Genomic DNA, 24,411 nt, shown 5'->3' on the forward strand with positions numbered 1-24,411 from the left:
AGGTTGGTCTGGGCCATGAAATTATTTCCCAAGCTCGCTGAGTGATTTGAATACACAGCCCAAGTTGCAAACACTGGTTACAAATGGGACTTAGAGTGCTTGATGGATAGCATTTGGCTTCAAGTGCTTTTTCTGCAGTCCTGCTATGGTTTGTGTCTGCATGTCCCCCAAAACCTCATGCAGTCATGGGGTGGGCTTCTAGAGTTTATGATTTAATGTTGGAATTATGGATGTGAGTGCTACACCCGCCCTGGGGCAGGTAGTTTGCATACAATGTAAGGGAGGGAAAGAGGCTGCTAGCCGCTGCTCCTCCCCTGTTGCTCTTGCTGCTTTTGCTATTTCCCACCACCATGAACTCTTGCCCTCTGCCATGTGCCACTCTGCCTTGGAGCCAGCTGAGTATGGACAGTTAGTGGAAACCTCCACTAACTGTGAGATAAATAAACCTTGCCTTCCTTAATTCTGGGGATCGGGTGTTATCCCAGCAACGAGAGAAAAGTAACCAACACAAGTCCTCACAGCTCTCCTTTGCCCTTGTTTCCCAGCTGGGTTCCCACCCCCATGGGTTGCCAAGTCATCCTCAATTTCCTCCTCCTTTCCCAAATTTGGGCCAAAGTGTTGGGGCCAGAGAGGCCAGAGGTCGTAGGTGCGACACGTGCAGGCTGCACTGTTAGTCATGTGGGGGAACTGGGAGCAGCGCGGCCTGCCCCTCCCGCCCTCAGGATGTTGTGGGAGGGGGTTCAGGGACATGGCCACCACGTGACCCATCTTGTCAGCGCTTCTAGAAGTGGCACCGTCGATGGCTCTTTGCTCCTTTCACTTCCTCCTCCCGTTCTCTGGCTGTGACACTACCAGAAGGGCCTGGCAACAAAAAGACGGTGACAGAGGCTGGTTCAGCTTCCTCCCTGACAATACCCACTGCAAAGCTGGCAGAACACGACAGTCTCCCCAGAATGGAAATACACCTGCACTTTGTGTAGGTTACAAGGTTACCAGGGCCCCTGCTCCCAGACCTTGAGGGCCCCTCACTAATGAGGTGCAGGAGGGAAAGAGGAAGGACCTGGGCAACTCTGCCAGAGAGCCAGCAGCTGTACCCGCCGCTATTCGGCAACATGCTGGAGCCCAGTAGTAATGGAAAGTGAGAATCCCGGGGAACGAGACTACCGAGCAGTACCGAGAGAGGGACTTGAGTTCTATGCTCCTGTTTGCACAGAGCGCTTCTTGAAGAACATGGAGACTTTCGAAGACTTCCTTAGCTCAGTCTGCTTGGTTTCTCTTGTTCTTTACATTTAACACAGTTGTTTGCATTTTTAAAGAAATGCAAGTGTCTGAGAAACAAAGGGCATCCTTAGAAAAGGAAATCTTTAACTCCAAAAAGGATGGAATTAGTGGTCCCAGAGTGACTCTTTGACGGTAGCCCAGTGATACTGGATTGGGACTTCTGGCCTCCAGAACCGTGAGAGAATAAATTCCTGTGTTAAACCATGAAGTTTGTAATTTGTTATAACAATCGCAGGAAACAAACTGGCAACCAGGCTGAGACAGGAGGACAACAAACTTGTGCAAAAACATGTGTGGTGGGTGTGTTGGAAAACTTGTGCCCAAAAACGTGTGGTAGGTGTGTTGGAGATGTAGCTCAGTGTGAAGGTCCTGGGCTCCATCCCCAGTACAGTGGAGGGGTGGGGGAGAGTGATCAGTGAAATACGAAAACCAAGAGATGGGAGAATCCCAGAAGTCAGTGGAAGTTTGCAAGTGAGTGATTGACTATATCAACACTTCCGGGGGTCAGTATGAAGAGGCCAGGAGCCACTGACCTTGGCAGGATGGAAACTACTGGTGTTCCTGAAGATGGGGGTGCTTATGGAGTGGCAAATGAAAGCACCTGAAGCAGCTTACAGAGGAAAAAAAATGAAAGGACACTACTGATTACTCTTTGACAATGTTTCCCACAAAAGACAGCAGAGAAGCAAGAGGCAGAGGAAGCAAGTCAAAGAAGGATTTGCTTTTAAGAGAAGATCTAGTAGAGGCAGACACTCCTGCAGAGGAGGGTTTGGCATTAGCCAGGGCCATGGATGGTATGTCTGTAACGGCCAAGGTGAGCATGAGGTGCAGCTGGTGGACAGGTGGAGGCAGTGGAATGGGTTTGTGAAGAGAGGGCGTCAGCTGACAGCGAGGGAGATCTGGCCCACACAGACAGCAAGGCGAAGACGGAGAACAGAGTTGAAGATGCTGACCTCGTTGTGGTTGGGGTGCTGAGGCCACAACGCCACAAAGGCAAGGGGCAGATTCTCCACTGGAGCATCCACAGTGGGGCGTGGCTCCGTTGGTATTCTGACCGTAGCCCAGTGATACTGAGTGGGGCTTCTGGCCTCTAGCAGTGTGACAGAATACAGTTCTGTGTTAAATCACTAAGTTTGTAATTTGCTACAACGGCCACAGCAAACAAACTGGTGACTGAAGGAAGAAGAGCAGACTATCAGAAGCCCCTTTGCCCTGTTCGCTACCATCCACTTAGCACCCATCTCCAGCCTCCAAGTCTGTGTTTCAGCCACAGCCACCCAAAGCAGTACCGAGAGAGGGACTTGAGTTCTATGCCCCGAGTATCCCAATTTGGTCAAGCTCCCCTGGGTCAACGAACAAAGGAATGGAATCAGTGTAGGGAAGGTTAATGCTGTGGGTGGGGGCAGGGAACGCTTTGCACGATAAGGAACTGCAGGAAGATAACCCAATGGGATGCTGTCCAAAGAGAACCACTTCCGGGCTCCTTGCCATGTGCGCCTGCAGTTAGTGCTAGTCCTCAAACCACCTAGGACATGGGAACTACCGTGCCATGCAGACAGGGCGGCTGAAGACCAGAGCAGGTCATTCGTTCAAAGGCACACAAAGGTCGGTGGCAGACCCAGAATCCAGGTCTGCGTGGAACGAAGAGGCTGTGCCTCTGAATGCTGCACCAATCTGCCATCATCCTCTGGCTCCATGCAGGAAGAAGACACCTCGTGGGTATGCAAGAGGGGGTGTTCTGGGCCAAACACGGAAAACAACTGCGACATTCTCAGCCAAACTCTAAGAATATTTGAATAAGAGGTCCTAAGCGTGGTGTTTCTCTTTATTTCTTTATTAATGAGTCATGATACACAAAGACTTGATAAAAAGTTACATAAAAGGCTCAAGCATCATCGAGATGTCCAGGCATCACTCGTTTCATGACAGTGGCCACCTGTTAACACTGTGTAACAGAAGCTGGGCGCTCAAAGGCCCTCAAGAATTCAAGTATCTTTCATTCTAAGTAAACCCCACACGGAATCTCCAACCCAGCGAGCTGCTCAGGGAGGGGGCATACCTGCGGCTCTGCGTTTACTGTGACACATCTTAGGGGGCTTTGGATGAAGGGTTCTCACGTGTTAGTGGGCCACATCTCTAGGCAGAGTGAGACAGGCCACACCACGCCACACACTCACCACACCGGCATCATGAGGTGATGGACAGAGTCCTCAGAGAAAATACCCAGATGTCCTCTGTGTGGCACAGGGCAGGGGTGGTGGCGACAGCCCCGGTCGCAGGGCTAAGGATGGCTAAGATTACCTCTGAGGAGAAAAGAAGCCCTTTAAGGAGGGGGTCAGAAGAGTGGGAGTAACTCTGAGAGCACACAGTGACAAAGGCATGGGGTGAGGGGACTTCAGGAACAGTGTGCTCAGGGGACAGGAAGACGGCACTATTCTCTGTAAAACTAGTGGTAACGCGTGGATGACAACACAGCCACAAGTCTCAGTGGACTCCCAGTCATGGAGCAGCACGGCCAGCCAGGCTTCCCAGCCTGACCCTGCCAGGTGATGGATGTCCCCGGGTACACTACTCCAGCCCGTCTGGACACTTCCTCTGTCACAAGAATCTGTTTCTACAAGTGGGGTGTTATCTACCCATTTTACCTATGGGGAAAATGAAGTCAGAAAAGTTTACCATCAGCCCCAATCCACGAAGGGCTACAGAAGACCAGCCCTTACACAGTCTCTCCCTCAGGCACTGTGGCATTCAGCTGTAGGCTGAGTTTAGGAAAGAGGCCCTGGAAGATGGGGTGAGGTTTCTGGCAGCAGGTGGGGGAGGCCAGGCGCGGTGCAACATGTTCTGGCTACCTTTATGGCTCAGGGCTTCACTGTAGGTCAGCTGACCTGTTTCCAGCAAGCCTTGCCGCACGCAGCGCTGCTGGAGTGGGAGGAGACGGGTGTGTCCAGCGGCCAGGGTGAGCTGGCGGCGGGTGACGCCTGTGTTCTCCGGCAGTGGCCGCTGCCTTCCTTGCAGGGCAAAGCATCCTGGTCCTCACATCTTCCCGCCTGCCCTCCCTCCTCACTTCCAGTTTTCAGCTGCTGCCGAGCTGCACGTGTGCCTGCTACGCTCACAGCTCAGAGGAGCCCAAGGGCTGGGAAAAGCCTTGTCCTTCTAGTGTTTAAAATACTCGCTGACATTTATTATAGGCTATCGGGAAACATCTGAAACGTTCTCTTACCCTTCCTTTCAGGAACAGAAAAAAGGGCTATTTTGACAAATAGGAAGTTTGACTAGCAGAAGTCTGCACTGCTTCCTTCTGGAGCAGAATCGCTGCTCGGCCGGGCCCTCCATGCTGGGGGTCCTGCAGGGTCGGGAGCCCAGAACTCTCCGAGCTGGAGAAGAATCCAGGGGTCTGAGGATGCTGTCAGAGCCTCACTTCCCGTGGCTTTCTTTGCATGAGTTTCTTTCACCAAAGAGGATCCAAGCCTCCTGCTGGGAATGTTCTAGTTCACAGACATCTGGGAGTAAGGTCAGTAGCCATGCCATGTCTACTGACTTTCTCGGGAGTGGACTCTTCCCGCTGTCCGGAAACCCCCACCCTGGCTGGGGAAGTCCAGTGTTTGTTTCCACCAGCAGCACCAGCGAGGGAGGCGCACTGTCAGGCAGGCGGAGGGGACCGTCCCTGCAGAAACAGGTGTATGGCAGCAACACCACCAGCCCGACACTGCCTTCTCCTCTGCTGTTACTGTCAGGATCTTATCATCGTCAAGAGCCACGGGGGTAAGAAAAGTCCGCGCCAAAGGCAACTAAGTCTGCAACACTGGAAGGGTTGGCTCATTTCCTGGGCTCACGGAGGCGGTGGTCAGTTGACTCAAAGGGAAATGGCTTTAGTCCTGGTGGTATTTTAGTGATAACAGGATTGAATCCGTCGGGTTAGGATTCGGCGTGAACTAGCGCTTTCTGGAGTGTCCACATTAGCGTCCTCCGATGAGTCCTGTGTTTAATCAGAGAGGCACCGGGCAGCACAGGGGAAGTGGTGGGGCAGGAGAGGGCAGAACTGAGACACTGGGAACGCTCACACGTCTGGGAAGACGGAGAACTGAGCACACACTGTCTGAGAAATGAATGTTCCGCAAAGCCCATCTGCTTACCTTAGTTTGTACATTTAAAGGCAATAAAAGCCGCTTTTAGAACTGACATACTCATGCCAGCCACTCACCTCAGCAAATCAAAACTGTTTTCTAATATCTGCATCCTCAACTGTAGCAGTGCCCTCCTCTTCTCTGCAGTTTCTAGGGCACGCTAGCGTCCGTTTCCCTCCCGTATCTGACCCACAGCCTCCAGCGAAGGTCCCCACTAACTTCCGTTCTCCCAGTCACTCTACTTTTAATATTGGCACTGCTGGGAAAACTCGGTTAAAAAGACGACTACACGATTCCAGGCATGTTCTCAGAGAGGTCTGCCGAAGATCTGGGACTTCACCAGGCAGTGGGCAGAGAGCCCTTCAGTAAAATAATCATCACGAAAGGAATTTAAAAATCTACAGAAGACATCTGAGCCCAGACACCGTAGAATGGGTCAAGGGGAGAAAGCTTGCTCGTGGCTGGTTTGGTACTCTGACGGGGATACACACTCCCACGTCAAACCAACACGGCAGTTAAAAGAAACACCACGCCCACTGGGAGGGGAAACCAGGCTGAACCCACACGGAGGAGCCTGGACGCTGCTTCTGCTCACGGGTGGCTTCCTTGTCTCTGTTAGGAGAGGTGGAAAAGCCAGCGCGCTCCCGCAAGGCCAGACCCCGCCTGCTCGCTGCCCGCCCTCCCTCTCCCCCTTCCTGTGCCAAGTCCTCCGGCCAAGGGTCGTGGTTAGCAATGGCTTTCAGTGCAGGCAGGCAGTGGAGTTCCGAGGGCTGGTGGTGATCACGGTGCTGGGGCCCAGGCCGTCACAATACCACACACTGCAGTCTGTGGGTGCCGGTGGCGCGGTCTCCTCGCCATTTGGTTTTCTTCTTCTTCTTCTGGCTTTTTTCTGGAATCTGTTGCCTTTGAAACGGGGAAGAGCAGAAAGACAGAGTTAGAATGGGCTTTGCGCCTCCTCTACCCTCTCCCCGTGAACCCGGGAGAATCCTGGGGTGGGCAAGCTCATCGCCACCTTCCAGGGAGCCTGTGCCCTCTGGGGCTGCGCGGGCAGGGAGCACTTCCATTTCGCAGGTGGCGTCCCCACTTCGGTGCCCAGCAACCTCACCCGCAAGCCCATGCACGGTTAGGGGAGGCCAGAAGCAGGCAGGCAGTGCAGGGGAGAGAATGGACAGCAATATAATAAACAGCAAAAGAGGACTTGAAAGGCCCAAGCTCCTGGCTCAGGACGAGGGCTGCAGCCCTTCAGCCCTCCAGCCACGGCTGGCTGACCCCCTCCACGGGGGCCTGGGCCAGGGCGGGCGCAGCGCTCACCTGATCACTCTGACGAGGTCGTGGAAGGCTTTGTCCACATTGAGAGGCGGGTCCTTGGCACTGGTTTCTATGTAAGGAATCTGGAAAGCAAAGCTCAGCTTGGTCAGGGTGGCGCTGGGACCCGCAAAGACTGCTCCACCCCTACAGCCAGGAGCGCCAGGCCCCGAGGAAGCCGCACAGTCTCTCAGCCCCCCAACCTCCTGTGGGGGCTTCTTTCTGCTCTTTAAGGTTGGAAAGTTTTACTAATGGCTTTTGAAATTCCCTCTGTCCTCCAGTCACAGAGATACCTAACAGCTTCCTAAAAACAGAATAAAAGAATCTTTTTATACACCAAAAGACTAAAGATTGTTTGCTTTCTCAGGCTAAGATACAGTCTGATTCTATTCACGTTTCTTTTCTCTCCACCCTGAGGCAGAGACACCCGAGGGCAAGGCTGAGAGAGGCTGGGCTGTGAGCACTCAGACCTGGGGTGACCCTGTCAGGTCTGTGACAGCCCCATCCCCAACACGCCCGCCAGCGCCAGCCCTTGCTCGGTCTGTATGCCCGCTGGGAGCCCAGCCAGGTTTACACAAGAGTAACGCTGAGGAATCATCACACGGCTGGTGGGAAGGCAGCGGCGTGTGGGCACTGTGGCTGGGGTGATCCCACAGGCCACGTCCACCCTGAGCCGTCAGCTGCCAGACAGAGGGGAACGAAGGTTTGAGGAGGTCAGGACACACTCCTGGGTGTCACCTTCTCCTACGACGGGGACCCTGCAAAGGTCAGGAGTGCTCATTCCATACGTGAGCGGCCTTCGGGGAAACACGCGCAGGCCCCTCTGGCTGGGACGGAAGCCGAGAGGTTAGACATAAACCATTTTCCAGTTACACATCAGTGCCTTCCACTACAACACACTTGAACAAGAAAAGGACGGTGGAGAAAATAAAAATGACCCTTCATTAACAGCACCAGAGAAGGGTAACGAGGTTGTTATTTTAGAGCTGTACACAGTACTCTAAAGCACTGCCCAGAATGCAGATACTCGGTATCTTCCTGTCGATGATCCCTGTGGCAGGTCTGATGTCCACACGGTTGTGGCTTCAAGCACAGGGCCTACGGAGCCGCCAGACACACAATAGGCACAGCTCAGGCCTCCGACATCTTCGCTGGACAAGTATTTAAGGTTCCAATAACCCTGAAAGGATTATTGTGCCACTGTGCCACTGTGGGCTGTTTGGCTGCCTGGGTCTCGTGTTAACCTCTGAGGCAAGTGCGCACCCCCATTCTGCAGTGGGGAGCCAGAGCGCAGAGACACACCAGGCAGGGCCCACCCTGTCTAGTAGAGAAGCAAGGACTGAACAGGCTCAAGTTCCACCGCCCCGCCTGGCCTCCCATGGTGCGGAGCTCAGCTCTGGGGCCTCTTCCAGGCCGGGGGCCGCGTCCGGGCGTGGTCGGTATCTGTGTGGATCGTGACAGTGTGCCGCCCTGTGCACACCGAGGACGTGGGAAAGCACCTGCCGCACACCGGCAGCCTGCTTGGAGCCCGTCTGCATCCCGTGCTGCTGCTAGCTCAGTGAGCTCTGGTATCCAGCAGTCTCAGGCTTCTGCTGCCCGTGGCTCAGAAGGACATGAGTTGTATTATCCCCCCGGGTACCCGGACACCCTCTACCGTCTTCCTGCTTCTATCCCTGAAGAAAAACTGACGTGCATTATCTTCAAACTTCAGCAATTTGTTAGTGATAGGACTTAACCTAAGGGAAACCTTCAATAAATAGTAGCGCTGTGAAACTCCACCAAAGAAATGCCACCTTCTGCATTAGGTGGGAGGAACCTACCTTGGATAGCTAAAGAGGAACTTGCCTCATGAGCTACAGCTAGATGCCGTTGACAGCAGCACAAATGGGGCGGTAGCATTTACTGTGGGGGAAACAGCCTCAGGTGAGAGACTAGAGACCCTGGCACGTGGGGGTGGGAGAAGCCACAAAGTCCCTAGGAGTCCTTAACCTTCCGGTCTCCTTCCTTTTTATCTGCAAGATGGGGCTACTGCTGCCTGAGCAGTCCGGACCCCGCAGAGCTGCAGGGAGGGAAAACCCTGCACACACCTAAGGGAAGCACTTAGCAAACTCCTCAGACCTGAGGGTCTGGCCGCAACAATGGAGCCCGAGACCGAAATGCAAATGGCACCTCGGGCCCATCTCTGTTCAGGACAATGGGTGCTGCAGTTCTCCACCAAGCCCATCTCTCACCCTAAACTCTGAGGTCAGCTGACTACTCCGTGCTCCGGGAGGCATTCTCTTCCCTCGGCTCCCAGACACCCACGCTGGTCCTCGGACGTCCCTGACCACTCAGTCCTTCTGGCGGATCCTTCTTGGTCTCCCCACACCCACGACATTGAAGTGTCCCCACCCTCAGTCCCAGGATCCCTGCCACACCCACATCCTCCCACCCTCTCCTCCTCCACCCACCCCGTCACGGCTTAACATTCCATCCCCAGATGCGGAGTTCCAATCTCAACCCCCAGGCTGGGCTGTCAGACCTCTGCTGTGGCTCCTCCCTTGCCATCGATAAGGCTTCTCAAGGCGAAGACAGCCACCCCAGCTCCCGCCCTCCCCACGCCTCTCCCCCTGCTGTCCTCCCGCGGGTGGTGACTCGGTGCCCAGCAGTCTTCGGACACGTGCTAGTGCCAGAGGTCCTGGAGTCACCCGCTGTGCCTTTCTCTTGTCCCACCTCCGATCAGGGGACAAATCCTGGTGGCTCCCTGGGAAACACAGCTGGAGTCCACTGCTTCCTCCCAGCCTCATGAGCAGCTCTTTGGTCAAGTCAACCTCCTGTGGGGTCCTGAGGCAGCTGTTACCTGTCTCCACGCTCTCAGTCTTGCCCTCTATGGACCGTTGCCCACCTGACCACCAGGGAGAAGGTGTTCAGGTGTCATCAGACCATGTTGCTCCTGCTTCCAAACCCTCCAGTGTTTTCCCTCCTCACTCTAGGGAAAGCCCACAAGGCCTCAAGCCACCTCTCGGGCAGGCCTCACCTCCTACTGCTCACTGCTCCTGCTCCATCTGCTCAGCCACGCTGGCCTCCTTGCTGCTCTGCAAACCCCCACCTCGGGGCCTTTGCACGGACTATTCCCTCTCACACAAAGTTCCTTCCCAAGATATCTGCATGGCTCACTCCCTTAAGTCCTGGCTGAAATGGACCTATCCCGGAAAAGCATCCCCTGCCCTCGTCTGCTTCTCTCTGTAGCCCGTGTCACCTTTGGATGAACTCTAATTTGCTTTGTTTACTGGATATCACTGAGGTAAACACCATCAGGCAGGGATTACTTTTTCCCTGGGCCAATGGAATGAACCAACACAGAAGGCAGAGATCGGCAGAGTCAACAACAGTGTGCCCCTTCCTCTGAGCAGACTGGGCCACTGAGCTGAGGGGAGGGGCAACCTGAGAGCAAACTTCCCAGCAGGCTGCGGAGCCTTGTGTGTAACCAACCCAAGGAGGCCAGGGGCTGTGTCTCTATGGTAGGGGAACCAGACACATGTCCAACACCATCCAGAGGTGTTGGAGACTGCTATATAGTGGCTCTGAGCAGGATTTAATATTAACCAATTGGCTTTCTGATTAATTGTGAGTTGGCTGAAGCTTAGACACCTTGTCTGGAATTGGGCAGCAGTCTCACGGTAAATGAACCTCTATGAGTCACTGGTCACCGCTGAGGCCTATATTGGCCTGTGAAGCTGTGACGCCTCAAAGGACAAGATAAGGCCACAGCTGAGGACGTTTTCGCTCCAACCCCAATTAACTAAAAGGAGACTGCAGCTGCAGGCTCCACACTCCTACAATAAATACCAACCTAAAGATAAGGCAGGTCTCCTGATGGACCTAATTTACTACTTGGGAAAATATTTCCCAAAGTCCTGCTAGATTCCCTTTTTTGAATATACTCCTCCTTTGTTCAAAAACCTAATAAATACGGCTGCCCAGAGAAGTCTTGGTCTTAATCCAGAGAATCTTATATTCTGTAGGGGAGTTCAACCCTCTTTGGAGCCCTATAATTATTCCCACTGTCTCAATTAAGCCTTCACTGTACACTTGTTTGGGAGATTGCAGGCCTGATCAGCCCGCAAAAACTCAGGATATTAACCTGATACAGAGGAGAGAGGGATCACAATGAACTAGAAAAACTAAGATGTCTGCTGATGCTCACAATGTAGCCCAGGGGCAAACCCCAGTTTAATCCCTTGGCAAATGGGGACAACAGTACCTCCCACTGGCGAGGCTGTGAGGGGCAAATCGCATGGTGAATGTGTTCCTCTGGCAGGATGCCTGGCACAGAGCAGGGTGCAGTGGGCAGAGCTGATCTGTGCTGACTCTGAGCAAAAGCAGCTGCTGGCTCAGCGGTGGACAGAAGCCACGTCCTCTCCAGAGCCCGGGATGAAGCTGTGGTGCCTGGGTGGGAGGGGGCTGAACACCACGGCCTTCAGGCAGCTTTCGGTAACTGCCGAGCACGTCCCTCTCTGTTTACTGACTCGTTTTGTTCTTTTATTTTTGTATTTTTGAGACAGGGTCTCGCTATGCAGTTCAGGCTGGACTTGAGCTCACTTTGTAGCCCAGGCTGGTCTCGAACTTGCAACAATCCTCCTGCCTCAGCCTCCCGAGTGCTGGGATTACAGGAGTGCACCCTATGCCCGGCCTGACTCATTTTGGAAATATCCTGCCATCACACTTTACCCAACGAGGTTCGCCTTTCTGTGGGATCCAGCCGCGATGACGGAGCACTGACCCTTACACACACGCTTGCCCCCAGCACCCACCCACACACACACAAACACACACACCTACATTGTGTTTGGTCGCCATTTCTTTTCCTTGCTCCCTCGTGATCTTCCTCAGGTGCATCAAATCAACCTTGTTGGCCACGAGGATCATGGGGAATGACTCCCTGGGGGGAGAAACAACAACCCAGTGAAGTCGTCCACCCCGTCTGGTGCAGCCACACCTCAGGCACACGGATAACACACAGCAGAACACACGGAGTGGGGCGGGGGAGCCATGCGACACAGCGAAGAGGCCCAGGGAGTGCGGGCGCTGCTGGCTGCCTCGGGGTGAAGCCTCATGCCCGCCACAGGGCTCGTGGTGAAGCCGACCAGTGCCCGTCGCTCCATCCTCTGCTGTGCCAACCACAAGGGACTCTGCAGCCCTTAGCAGCGACTGCTGAAGAGCAGCGTCTGGTCCAGCACAAGCACGTGATCAATGACTGCAGCTGCACAATGAGGATGGCTCCCCGGAGAGGAAGAGCAGGGTCAAGGTATGTCTGCCTGGAAGCTCAGACTGCTGTGACCAGACTACTGTCCGAGTTGAACGAGAGGAGATTCCACCATATCTGTGGCAGCCCTGGCTGTTTCCAGTAAAATGTAGTCTGACAGGGGAAGGAGGGTACTGTGTTACTTTCCTTACATTTCTTTGATTAGTAATGAAATTAAATATCTTCCCACAACTGGGTCATCTTATGCCTTCTTTCATGTATTTTTTCCCTTTTATCTCTTCAGGGGTCCAGCTCACATTACTCTATTGCTGTGTGTGTGTGTGTGTGTGTGTGTGTGTGTCCCTTTAGCTGGTGAGGTTATTAACCCTTTTCCTTTGGAATAGATGTTAACTGGGTTTTTTGGTCTTTGCTGGGATTTGTTCAAAGGCTGCTGTTTTCCTATTAGTTTGCCCTTTTATTTTTTTGCATCGCCTCTTGGACAGCCAGCTGACTGACATTATCAGTTGGGCTTAAACAGCCTCCTAATTATTTAACTGCTCTATACAATGTTAAGGAAAAACAGCTTTTAGTTAGGGGCTTAGAAATCTCACAAATGCCATTTGACCAATAACATATTCTGGAGAGAAAATTCCCTTTTTCTTTGCCTTTAACATAATTTGGTTAAACTGGAGTTGAAAAACAAAGCTGTCACTTACGATTCCTTGACTGAGGGGACAGTTTACGGCGTTGGGAGGCAGAGGATCCCTTGGAGCCTGGGCAGTAGTCTGACACCAGAGAAAGGAACAGGCAGGGAGGCGTGGGAGAACTAACAGAGCTGGAGAATTCAGCTCTGGGCTCTGTGCCCAGCTTCTGCCTGGGGCCAGAGGCAGAGGTAGAACAGCGGCCCCTAAGGGCCAGGAGCGGGAAGGTCTGGCCCGCCACCCTCACCTGTCCTTGACGCGCAGGATGAGCTGGTGGAAGCGGTCCACATGCTCGAAGCTGGCCTTGTCGGTGACGGAGTAGACAATGAGGAAGCCGTCTCCCGTGCGCATGTACTGCTCCCGCATGGCGCTGAACTCCTCCTGTCCAGCTGTGTCCAGCACTAGGGGAGGGAGGAGGCCGCTCAGGGGCTGCCGCGCACCAGCCGGGGCCCCACAGCCTTCAGACCCCAGGCTGCTGCCGTGCCCGCCGCGACTGCGCAGTTCGCCGGGGATGCGACGTCGGGGCCCTGCAGGGCTCAGCTCCTTCAGAGGATCTTTAGTGTGCAGCTCAGGGGGGCTCACTTCGACCCGGTGCTCGCTGAGCCGCGAATGCCGTCCACAGGCAAACCTCACGAGGTCAAGATCCGCTTTCACGAAGTCCCCAAGGATGGGAGCGGATGCTCCTACAACTGGGGTTCTTCGGCAAGTTACCTGACCCTGAGCTCCACTTCCTCCTCCGGTAAATGGAAAGAACGCCTCCACCTCGCAGCCGCTGAGGGAGCGCATGTTTGTGGAGGAGGTGTGGGAGCCCCGAAGAGGCCACGTGGACAGAAGGGTCCCCCGCCCCTGCCTGTGTGGACAGAAGGGCGGGCCTGAGGGAAGGGCTGGCCCTCCGCAGCCGGGGTTTCTTGGCTGCTAGGCAGGAAAGGGGAACTGGGGCAGGGACCAGGGGCGGCTGGGGAGGGAGGAAAGGTTCTTCCCTCCAACCCACCAGCCCCAGGCCCTGATGCTCTTTTCCTCCTGCTGGGATAAAGTTCTCACCCTGCCTGCCTGAGAGTTGGAGAGATAGCAGCACAGCCAGGGTCACCTTCAGCAGTGCAGGTCTGCAGCTCCAGCCCCACCAAGCAGAAGTCTGACCCTCAGGCATGCTCCGCACCTCTGCTGCCCATCTGGCTTACCTCCGGCCTTCCCAGCTCACACCGCTGTCTGACCAGACCCAACTGCTCCTCTCCCTGGAGGCAGGGGAGCCGGTGGTCAGAGTCTGAGGCCCAACTGCTGTGCTGAGTCCAGTTCATCCTTTCTGGGATGTGACCCTGGGCAGGCTCCCTTCTCTGCATATCCTAACATGAGGACAGCCATGGCTGTTTGCAGTAATATGCACAGTGCCCTCAGAATGGGGCCAAAGCCTTGGAGCAGTGTCTGCTGGGAGAAAGCTGCCATCCTCACTCTGGCCTTCTCTCCCTTCGACCGCACTGCCACCCACCTTCTCCCCTCGCCTCAGCTAATTCTGGTGCCGTATTCTGCTGGCTGATTCCTGGGGCTCTCCTTACTCTGCACCGGCCCTCCCACTCTCCCTGTTGCCATTTAACCGCCCCCTGAACCCTCTGCCACTGGGCTGTTAGCTCCCGGAGGCAGGGACCTGGTCTGTTCATCTACTTGGGGCCTGGCACAGAAAGTTCCCACACTGGGCTTGAACGAATAAATGGGAAGTCTAAGTGATTTTGTTCGTTCACTTAGCAGCTGTGCGCCTACCGTGTGCGAGGCAGGGTCTAGGCCCGGTGGAGGCAAGGTGCGTGAGGCAGAACCCTTGCTCCTTCACGCCTTATCACCTAGCAGACAGACAGACAAATGGCTGGCTCAACTTCAGGCTCAGTAAGCACCTACATGAAGAACATAGCCAGCTGGACGGTCCCTGGCAGAAGCTGGCATCACTTTGGACAGGGAAGGAGGGCATCTCTCAGGAGACGGGGAGAGCCATGTGACACAGGGAACAGCACTCCAGCCAGAGGGACAAGAGCAAAGGCTCAGAGGCCACATGAGCTGCGGCAGGCCTGATGTGCTGAGGAGACGCCCAGGGAGAGAAGGGGCGGGCCAAGGGGTCTGCTGCCCTGGTTGAGGTTTACTTCATCCACGCAGGACAGGGCAACCGGAGCATGGGTAGAGAATGGTGCATGAGCAGAGAACGGCCTAACCCGGAGGACGTTTTGAAAAGTCCGCTCTGGTTGCTGGAAAGAAAACAGGCCACGCGTGGAAGCAGGGGATCTAGTCAGGAAGTACATGTAGCGCTCCAGGGGAAGTAGAATGGAGGGTCTCTGAACCAAGCGCCAGAGGAGTGTGTGAGAAGTGACCAGGTGCCAGCCACGTTCTAAAATGGACTGGCCCTAAGGATGCTGCTGGATTCTGGCCGGGGGAACTGACTGTGGGACAAACAGTGCTTGGTGGGCTCAGACTTTGACACAGCCTGCAGGGCTCAGCAGACCCCTCTGTGGGGCTTCAACAGGCATTTAAAGACCTCAGTCAGATTCTGAGAAGAAAAGAAGGGTGAGAGGTAAAGAGGTGGAATGCCCACGGGTGGATGGCAAAGAAAGCCGTGGAACAAGCTACCCAAGTACCCCAGGACTCCACATCTTTGTCAGGCAGGTACTTTAGACTGTCCTTGAGAAAGTGACCTGTCCCCACAGCCGTCACGGGGTCCCCCCTTCTCCACTCTTCAGCACTTCCAAGGGCAAGTAACAAGGACCCAGGATGTGCCCCAGATATGCAAGCAGCGCATGGCTGTTCTGTCTCATTCCTTGGGCCTCAGTCCCATGAGGGAAATGACAGTCTCCAGGGCCCTTGGGTCCTCACAGCTCTCACACTGCAGAACTCTTTCATCTGGACATAAGAAGACAGGGCCCATAGCACAGTGGGGAAGACCCACAGTGGATGGCAGAGAAACAGGAAGACTGGACTCCTCCGTGGAGCTTCCCACCCCCCAATAAATCCCGCTTAGAACTGTGATCAATAAAACAGATGAAAGGGGCATGAATCTGGCTGACATGTGGATGAGGCGGCCTGCATTGAACAGCAGAAGACCTTACGGAAACAAAACTACAGATCTGAAATCTAAGTTTTAAAAACACGGTCATTCAAAACTTTTAAAAAGCTGGGCATAGTGGCACACGCCTGTAAGCCCAGCAGTCAGGAGGCTGAGGCAGGAGGATCGCTGTGAGTTTGAGGCCAGCCTGGACTACTTAGTGAGACCCGGTCTCAAAAAAAATTTTTTTTAAAGAAGCTCAATAGGGGCTGGGGATTTAGCTCAGCGGCAAAGCGCCTGCCTGGCAAGCGCAAGGTCGTGAGCTCGGTTCCCGTACCGGAGAAAAACCAAAAACCAAAAACCAAAATAAAATAAAATAAAATAAAGAAGCTCAATAGGAAATTGAAAGTAAAAATGAACCTACTGGAAAGGAAAAAGGTCATTTTTGACACTGATAGTCCTAGAAACTATATAACCCATGTTTTCTAAAAGCATTATTGGAAAAGTGAAAAATAAATCCATGAAAGAAGTGGTTTTATGAACAATAACAAGCAAAGAAAACAGCAAAACCTGAGTTACGTTTATATAAATGTTGCACAATTTAAAGATGACAGGTAACAACTTAGAACTAAAATCCATGAGGACCCGTGTCTGAGGGAAGAGGCGAGGAAAAAATAAGTGACTATATGTTGAGGACTCCGAAAACTGAAAATCTGAAATTCTCTGATGTCTAAAACTTTTTATACGCCAACACGACTGTCGAAAGGTTTTGGATATTGGAACATTTTGAATTTTGGGGTTTTGGATTATGGATGCTCAGCTAGTAAAGTCTATGTAAATACTCTAAAGTCTGAAAAATTCAAATCTGGAACATTCCTAGTTCTGATACGATACCCCTATTTTGGTACTGGAGAAGGGATACTCTGCCTGTCCTGAAGTTTATACTTCATTTGGGGAGAGGCTAAAGATCTTGATTACAGCCCGATACTGACAGAAAGTCCTAAGTGTACACACACTTTTGTACACAGCATAACCACTTGAAGAACAGAAGCAAAACCTGAGCTTCCTAATCAATATAGGACAGGAAGAAGAGAGCAAAGTAAATGAGACCAATTCAACAAAAGGCAAAAATAAACCTAACAAAAAAACCCAGAAACATGAAAATAACGTGGCAGAAATAAATCTATCACTAGCATGATAAATACAAATGGGTTAAATTCATCTATTAAAAGCAGACACTAAATACAAAAATCCATGTGTTAGCTACTTAAAAAAGACACATGTAAAGCAAAATGACATAAAAAATGAGAAGTGAAGGATAAAAAAAGAATATGCCAGCCTTGGGCTAACCAAACAGAAAGCATCCACAAAGAAGAATTCAAGGTTAAATAATTAAACAGGACAAAGGCAGCACATTTATAATGGGAAAAGATATAAGCATCAAGAAGTGCTGATGTCAAATGTACCTTGACTGAGTACAACTGCCTTACATGTTTTATGTTCTTTGGCCTACTAGTCAGGTTTTCAGTCTGTATATATGTTAATTAACTGTCTAATGTCTTATAAATAAATGAATCTGATGCTGGAAAAATAAAAGGGGGGTGGAGGCAAGGGGAAAAAAATTGAAATGTATTATGTACACGTACCAATTCCCTACAGTGAATGTAATCATTATGCCCTCATCAATATGTACCAATAATAAAAGTCAGAAAAAAAGTCAGAAAAAAAGAAGTGCTGAAGCCATGTAACCAAAAATGTTACTTTAAAATATATATATATGTATATATATATATATTTTAAAGGCTGATGGTAGCAGGCAGTTACGCTATGAAGAAATTATGATTCTACCTGCATTCACCATGCATGTTATGAAGGTAGGAGGACTCCAGAGAAAGAAAGCATTACTCCCCGTGCAAACAGTGTGTGTGTGTGTGTGCGCGTATGCACACGCGCGCACGGGCGGGCATGTGGGTCTCTGTGTGTGTGTGTGTGTGTGTGTCTGTGTGTGTGTGTGTGGGTGTGGGTGTTCTAGAGACCAGAGCAGTACTGCAGAGGAGGGTTAAGCAGAGACTGCCCTTGGGTCCGGTGGATTTCAGAAGCCAAGCCCCACGTGCTAGCACGCATGGGAGGAGGTCCCAGGCCCGCAGGCAGCGGACCTGAAGAGGATACCAGCCTGGGGCCCTTGTGTGACTATCAAGGAAGTCTCTCTTCCTCCTCCTCCTCTCACTCCTCTTCTTTCTTCTCCCACTAGAGGGTGTGGGTCTGACCACCAAGAACCAGCCGGGCTGAGTCTGGATTCCAAGCTGTCACCTCTACCCTGAAAGCCTGTTCTACCTGCCATGGTGGCACATGCCTTGTCTCAGAACTCTGGGAGGCTGAGGCAGCAGGACTGCAAGATGGAGTCCAGCTTAAGCAACTCAGTGACTTAAGTAAGACCCTGTCTGAAAATAAAAAATGATAAAGCTGAGGAAGTAGCTCAGGGCAAAGGCCCTGGGTTCAATCCTCAGTGCTAAAAAAGAAAAGAAAAGAAAGGCAGGCAGTCCGTTCTCCCTGCGAACGGCCCAGTGTCTTCCAGCTAAGGTGCAGGCCAGCACCCCTCGTCCTCAGAAGGGGTCTCAGCTCCTGACCTCTATCCACGAACCTTTCCTATTGCCTGCGCCATCTCTTCCCCCACGTTTGTGCCTCTCGCTCAGCTCTGCACCGTGTGGTGCAGCCCCAGAGAGTGGGTGCCTGGCATTCATTTCTCTGGGCCTCCCAAAAGCTTTGGCACCTAATGAGGGCTCCAAAAATGGATGCAGGATGACTAGACAAACCACATGCACGCTACGGGAAAGAGCTGTGTTAAAGGCAGTCCACTCCAGCTTTAAGGGAAATCACTGAAACCTGACTTGTTAACTTTCACAGAGGACTTTTGCAGGGTGAAAAATGGGTTGCAGAACATAAAATTGAGAAGAGAATTTCTAGAGACAAGATGCCGTCAAGGAGCATGCCCAGAAATTTCTACCTGGATCCACTGTGGGAAGGAAGATGATCATGTCCATTGCACAGGCGGCTTGAGTGGCTAAGCCTGTGCCCTTCCTAGGAACAGATTAGGGTCAAACACTGTCCCCGAGGTGAGCACAGGGAGCTATGGGACTCCTTCTTGCTTTAATCTGCACTCCCTTTCTGAGCAAGGGTGTGCGGCAAGTAGGAGTGGGTGCCAGGCAACAGACTGCATGTCTCCACCCTGTGCTGTTCCCAGAAAGAGCAGTGTGTGTGTGTGTGTGTGTGTGTGTGTGTGTGTGTGTGCGTGTGTGTGCGTGTGTGACTTCTCTAAAGTACTGCCAGGTATAGAAAGCCAGGCTACTTGGGACTCTACAGGAGAGGGAGCTAAAAGCCCGCTAGAAGTGCCAGCTGGCTCCCTGCCATGGAAGAAGAAGAGTGTCTCCGGGGCAGCCCCAGCCTCCTCAGCACGACGACCTAAGAACAACATCAGGGGCACCGTAGAGGCCACCAGCTCTGGCAATGCCAGTTCTCAAGGCCAGACTGCTACAGCTGTGGGCATGGAGGGAGGAGCCGTGGGATACGTTTTCATGGGTCCACAACCCCAGAGTCCGTGCGCAAACTGCACGTGCGGGTGCACACTCTGGGACGATGCATCCTCGAGAAGGCAGAAGCGCCCCGGGTCCCCAGGGTTCTCAGCCAGGAGGAGGAGAAAGAAATGGCGGAGAAAGCAACGTGGTCTCAGGGTTGTAACCAAAGCTCGAGAACAGACAGGGGCTGAGGGGTGGAGGGCAGGCAGTGGACAGGAACAGGGAGGCAGAACTTGGCCTCCAACCCCAAGAACCCCTCCCGGCCACTCTGGCAGGCCAGCCCCTTACGGTGGAGAAACTGAGGCAGGGCAAGGCCGGGAGCTGCTCAGGTGCACATGCTAATGAACAGCAAAGGCGGGACGGAACCCAGGCGTATCTGAGCCCAGGCCTTGCTCTGCTGCTTGCACCAGCCCGTCCTTGAGCAGGGTCCTGGCAGCTGTGTCCCCAAGGCCTGAAGAGAAAAGGGAGGACAGAATACCTAGGACTTGCAGAGATGGAAGCTGAAGGTCTGGAGGCTGCGCTTCTCACACTCGCCCCAGAGGTTAAGCCACGCTGCGTCCTCCGCTCCTGCTGCAGGGTGGCCACATGTGCCCGAAGGAGAAAACTCCTGGCCATGCTGGTGGGGCTTTCTTCAAAGTCCTGGCACCAATTTCCAGCGCTTTCGGAACCCCCAATGGCTCTGAATACATCCTTCTCCAGTCACCCCCTTCTCCACAGGCAATGGCGTGACCCAAGCAGAGCCCGAGGGGGAGACCCACCAGGAGAGAATCTCCGCAGGCTTCCTCCCCACATAACCCCGTCTTGGGGTGCTGGTGGGAACTGTGGGTGGGAATATAAAATAGCCTTCCAGAGTGGAGGTGTGCACAGGGCTGGAAGCCAAGGCTCTACTTGCTATTCTCTACTGCAGCCACTTTGGAAAACAGCTTGGTCATTGCTCAGAATGTTAAATATACCATCCTGCAATTCTATGCTAGGATATGCTCCAGAGATCTGAAGATGGAAGTCCACACAAAAACTCGCACTCACACGTTCATAGAGATATTCTTCATCAGAGCCAAAAAGTGGAAGCAATTCTAATGTTCATCAACTGATGAAAGATAAACAAAATGTAGTATACCTGGATACTAGGGCATCATTCACTCATAAAAAGAAAGATGTACCACTATAGTATGATAAGCCTTGAAAACACCATGCTACATGAAAGAATCTAGTCACAAAACACCGTGTGCCACACACTCTATTTACATGAAACAGTCAAAACAGGCAAACCCATAAAAGCAGGGACTTTGATTAGTTGGTTCAGGGACTGACTGCTCTCAGGTATGGGTGGTTTTTGGGGTGGTGATGAAAAAGTTCAGGAATTAGGGGTGATTCCAGTGATTACTGGTTTGTGGAGCTGTCAGCAGTAATTTGTGGTAGCACAATTTTGTGAACATTCTCAAATCTACCGAACTGCACATGTGAATATTACATATAATTATATATCTCAGTGGGAAAATTATATGAGAAAAATGATCAGCCTACTGCCCTTTCTTGAAACACTTCCTTCCCTGCCCTCTCCTGATGGTGGACGACCTGGTCGCCCCTATCAAAGACCATCTCCTCTGGCTGGGCACTGGCTCCTGGCTCCTGCAAGGACACTGCAGCTACTGCTGTCCTTTGCTCTTCAGCAGCAGCCTTTTCTCTCTCCGTTGCTTTATTTTCATCAGCATTTAAACACGCTATTCTTTCTTTCATCTTAAATAAGTAATTCAAAACGAGAAAGCCTCGCCCATGACCTCACATCCCGTTCCTCTTTTCACAGCACTCCTATCCACCCTCTTCTCTACTCTCTCTGACCCACTCTAATCAGACTTTCACTCCCAACCACTCCACCAAACTTGATCTTGTCGAGTCACCAATGACCCCTGTCTTACTAACCCAACAGGATGTGATGTGGCTGATGTTTCCCTCCTGTGTGGAGTGCCTCCTTCCCTTGGCCATGGGTCCCATCCTCTCTTTGTTTTCCTACCATAGTGACTGGTTGTCTGTACCCTCCTGTCCTCTGCCTCTAGATCAGTGGTGGCGAACCTATGGCACGTGTGTGTTATCACGGAAAGCTCTGACAGGTTCGCCATCCCTGCTCTAGATGCTGCCATCTCCCTCTCTAACCACACTCCCTTCCTTGGTGATCTCTCTCCATGGCTTTCCCTGACACCTCCCGGATTCTCATCTCCAGCCCACATATGTCCCTTGCTCCAGGCGCAGACATCCAGCTGATGTCTTCTACTGGTGTATGGGAAAAACACCTAATTTACCTATCCAAAATGAGACCTTTGATTTCCCCTACGCTTACCTTTCACCAGTCTTCCTAATCTTGATAAATGTGGCTCTATTCTCCCAGCGTACAGACTAGACCCTTCCCTCTACCACCACCCTATCTCATATGCTCCAGCACAGATCTTACGATTTCTTCCTTCAGAACACACCCAGAGTCCACCTCTTCGTACCACTTCCTCCACCAGTACCCTGGTCACAGCCTCTTCGCTAGTCTCTCTGATTCCTCCCTGGTTCCCCTATCAACTGCTCTACACCCACACCAGAGAGCCACGGGAAGCTTTAAAGCATCAGTCAGACCATACCCCTAGGCTCAAAACCCTCCATGGCTTATTTCCCTTCAAGGCCCTATGAACTTGGCCCTATCCAGACCACCTCTTACCCCTAGCCAGCCTCTCCTTCATGTACTATACTACCTATTCCCTCAAACAGGCCAGGCACACCCTGCCTCAGGGCCTTTGCACCCAATATATTTACTGCCTGAAATTCTCTTCCCCTAGATACACACAGAGCTGTCTCCTGCAATCTCTGCTCCAGTCAGAAAGTCCCCATTCAGAAAGACCTCACTCTGTGTTCCTTACCTTGTCTTATTCTCCTTTACCACATTTATCACCACCTGACACCACACATTTATTTATGCTCTGTCCCCGCACCATAACATGAGCTTCATGAGAGCAGAGGCTTTGTTCTGCCAAATGCTGTGTGGCCAGGGACCAAAAGAGAGGGAGGTACACAGAGGGACTTAGAAGTATTCACTGAATGAATTAATGAACACCCCAAGGTACGGAAGATTTGGGATCCAATCCCCACACCACTGTACAGAGAGGTGGTATGCCTAGAACAGGGGGTGAAGCCTCACTCCTGGACTTCCCAGACAGAGGGGCATGGCTCAGAGGCCCCTCAGCTGCACAGCTGATGGGCACTATTCTTAAAAACACAAAGCCACCCTTGTAGATATTAATACAAATAATATTTGAGCAGTTGCAGCAATAATACATCTACTGGGGCACCATGTGCTAAGGCCCTTCCTTGCGAGGTGTCTTTTCCCTCACTCACAGGCAATAATTGAACACCTAAAGGTGTCAAGTCTAGGCTGGCACCAGGGATGCAATGGTGGGCAAAAGGCAAAGTCCCTCTCCGCACAAACAGACACTTTGCAGCTTTCCAGTTTTTTTGTGACAACAGAGAGGGCTTATCCCATGTGGACATGGACACCCGCCTCCCCAGGGTGCAAGGCCTTTGTCCTGAGGCTGTCACTGCCTAAAAGGAAGAGGAGCCCCTGGTCAGCAGGCTGGACACGCTGGCAGAGGCAACCCCAGCTCCAGAGCGGGGAACGTCTCCTAACCCCACGGCAGGCAGGTGAGCCCTCAGACTGACCCATCAGGCTGGAGTACACAGCTGAACCTGATCACATGACCTCCAGGAATGGTCCCACATGAAGCTCCAAGGTTAAACCACAGCCCCCTAGTCTCTGCAGGTGAACAGATACTGTCTACCAGCAACAGACATGGGCAAGTTTGGAAGGAGCCCAGACTTTGGGGCTGCCACACGCACCCCCATCACTGAGAACCACCTCATGAGCTCACCCCTGGCCAGCAGCTGTGGTAGGTCCTTCAGCTCCCATGAGCACAGATAAGGGATTCCCTCTGGGGTCAGAGGGAACGGAACTCTAATGAGCAGTGTGTCCTAGAACATGTTACCTCACCTCTCAGAAGAGTTTTAGTCTCCTCACCTATGGGCGCCAATAATCAGAGGGCTGCTAGACGAGTGGAGCCAGGGCAGGAGGTCTGGCCTTCCCTGGGGAAGGGCCCTCAGGGCATAGGTCTTCAGCAGCAGCAATTTACCAAAGGTACAGAGTATGTCAGCATTTTATCAACTAGTTCAGCAGGACTGGTGATACTGGTTCTGAGCAGGCTACGGTCTTGGAAGCCCATGGTCCTCTCGCTAATCTCAATCTGGCAGGATGGTTACAAGGACGAAATGAAGCAACTAAAGACCTTAGCATCGAGTGTGGCCTTTGAGGAAAGTCTGGTCAGAGGTAATTGCTATCACTGCGCTGTGGGCCAAAGGAGCAACAGCAAGAGGACTTGGGAGCAGATCTGGACTCCTAGTGAAGAAGGGCATTCTGTGAGCAGGCGCCGCCTAACCTGGCACCTTGGAGTTTAGCAGGTTCCAGGCTACTGGAAATGTTAGCAGCAAAGGCTGTGGCAGCCAGGAAAAACAGGAAGACACAGGCCTGCAGGGCTTGGTTCATCTTGGCAGGCCAGAGACCACGCTGCCTCCCCAAGGAAGGGGAAGCTCTTCCCACATCACTGCCCCCCAGGGACGGAGGGCAGGTGGAGGACGGGTCAGTCTGCACTCCGCTTTTACTCGGGGCCCTGGGAAGCACCCACTCTGAAGGTGGTCTAATGGCTGGTCCTAAGCATATATGCCCACTGGGCAAAGTCTTTGGCTTAGAAAAAAAGCACTCGATAAATGTTCCATTTCCCCTCCCTGCCTTCCAAAGTCCTCCCCTCCTGTCACCAGAAAGAATGTGGATTCAAGGGTGCGGGGAAAAGCCAGGTCCAGGCCCCTTGGAGAAGACAAGAGCACTTGTGTCTGAGGACTGGGCAGAAGCCAGGGTGGAAATGTCCCAGCTTCTGAGGCTGCAGAACAGCCAGGCTTTCGCTCTTTGTGAAGACAGAGCCCTTGCCGGGGAGACAGCTCAGGGAGATAGGACAGAGAGGCTGTGGGGCGAGCCCCAGAGCCCCTAGGGATAGGGCTGTCTGGAGACTCAGAGTCCCCTGCTGTTCTCTGGGCAGGGAAGACAGACGCAGGTTCCAGAGGGTGCCTGGGAGCCCAGTGGGGGAAGGCCCAGCCATACTCATTTCAA

At 52.6% G+C, this 24,411-nt stretch overlaps 1 protein-coding gene across 7 annotated transcripts in view; it reads right to left on the reverse strand.

Annotated features, from left to right (window-relative positions):
- Positions 1-3,097: 3,097 nt before the first annotated feature.
- Positions 3,098-24,411, reverse strand: part of Mras (muscle RAS oncogene homolog) — a 55,102-nt gene continuing 33,788 nt past the window's right edge. For 6 of the 7 annotated variants that reach the window (XM_005406735.2, XM_005406734.2, XM_005406737.2 and 3 more), the window contains exons 3-6: positions 12,883-13,036; positions 11,528-11,631; positions 6,717-6,796; positions 3,098-6,308 (exon numbers count right to left, since the gene is read on the reverse strand). In XM_005406735.2, coding sequence (XP_005406792.1) covers positions 6,186-6,308; positions 6,717-6,796; positions 11,528-11,631; positions 12,883-13,036 — 461 coding nt within the window. In that variant the 3' untranslated portion in view covers positions 3,098-6,185. The remainder of the gene's footprint in view (positions 6,309-6,716; positions 6,797-11,527; positions 11,632-12,882; positions 13,037-24,411) is intronic. The other variant, XM_005406738.2, reaches the window with a different exon arrangement.

This window comes from Chinchilla lanigera, unplaced genomic scaffold (genome assembly GCF_000276665.1).
Source record: "Chinchilla lanigera isolate Chin_1 unplaced genomic scaffold, ChiLan1.0 scaffold00100, whole genome shotgun sequence".
Taxonomy (NCBI): Eukaryota; Metazoa; Chordata; class Mammalia; order Rodentia; family Chinchillidae; genus Chinchilla; species Chinchilla lanigera.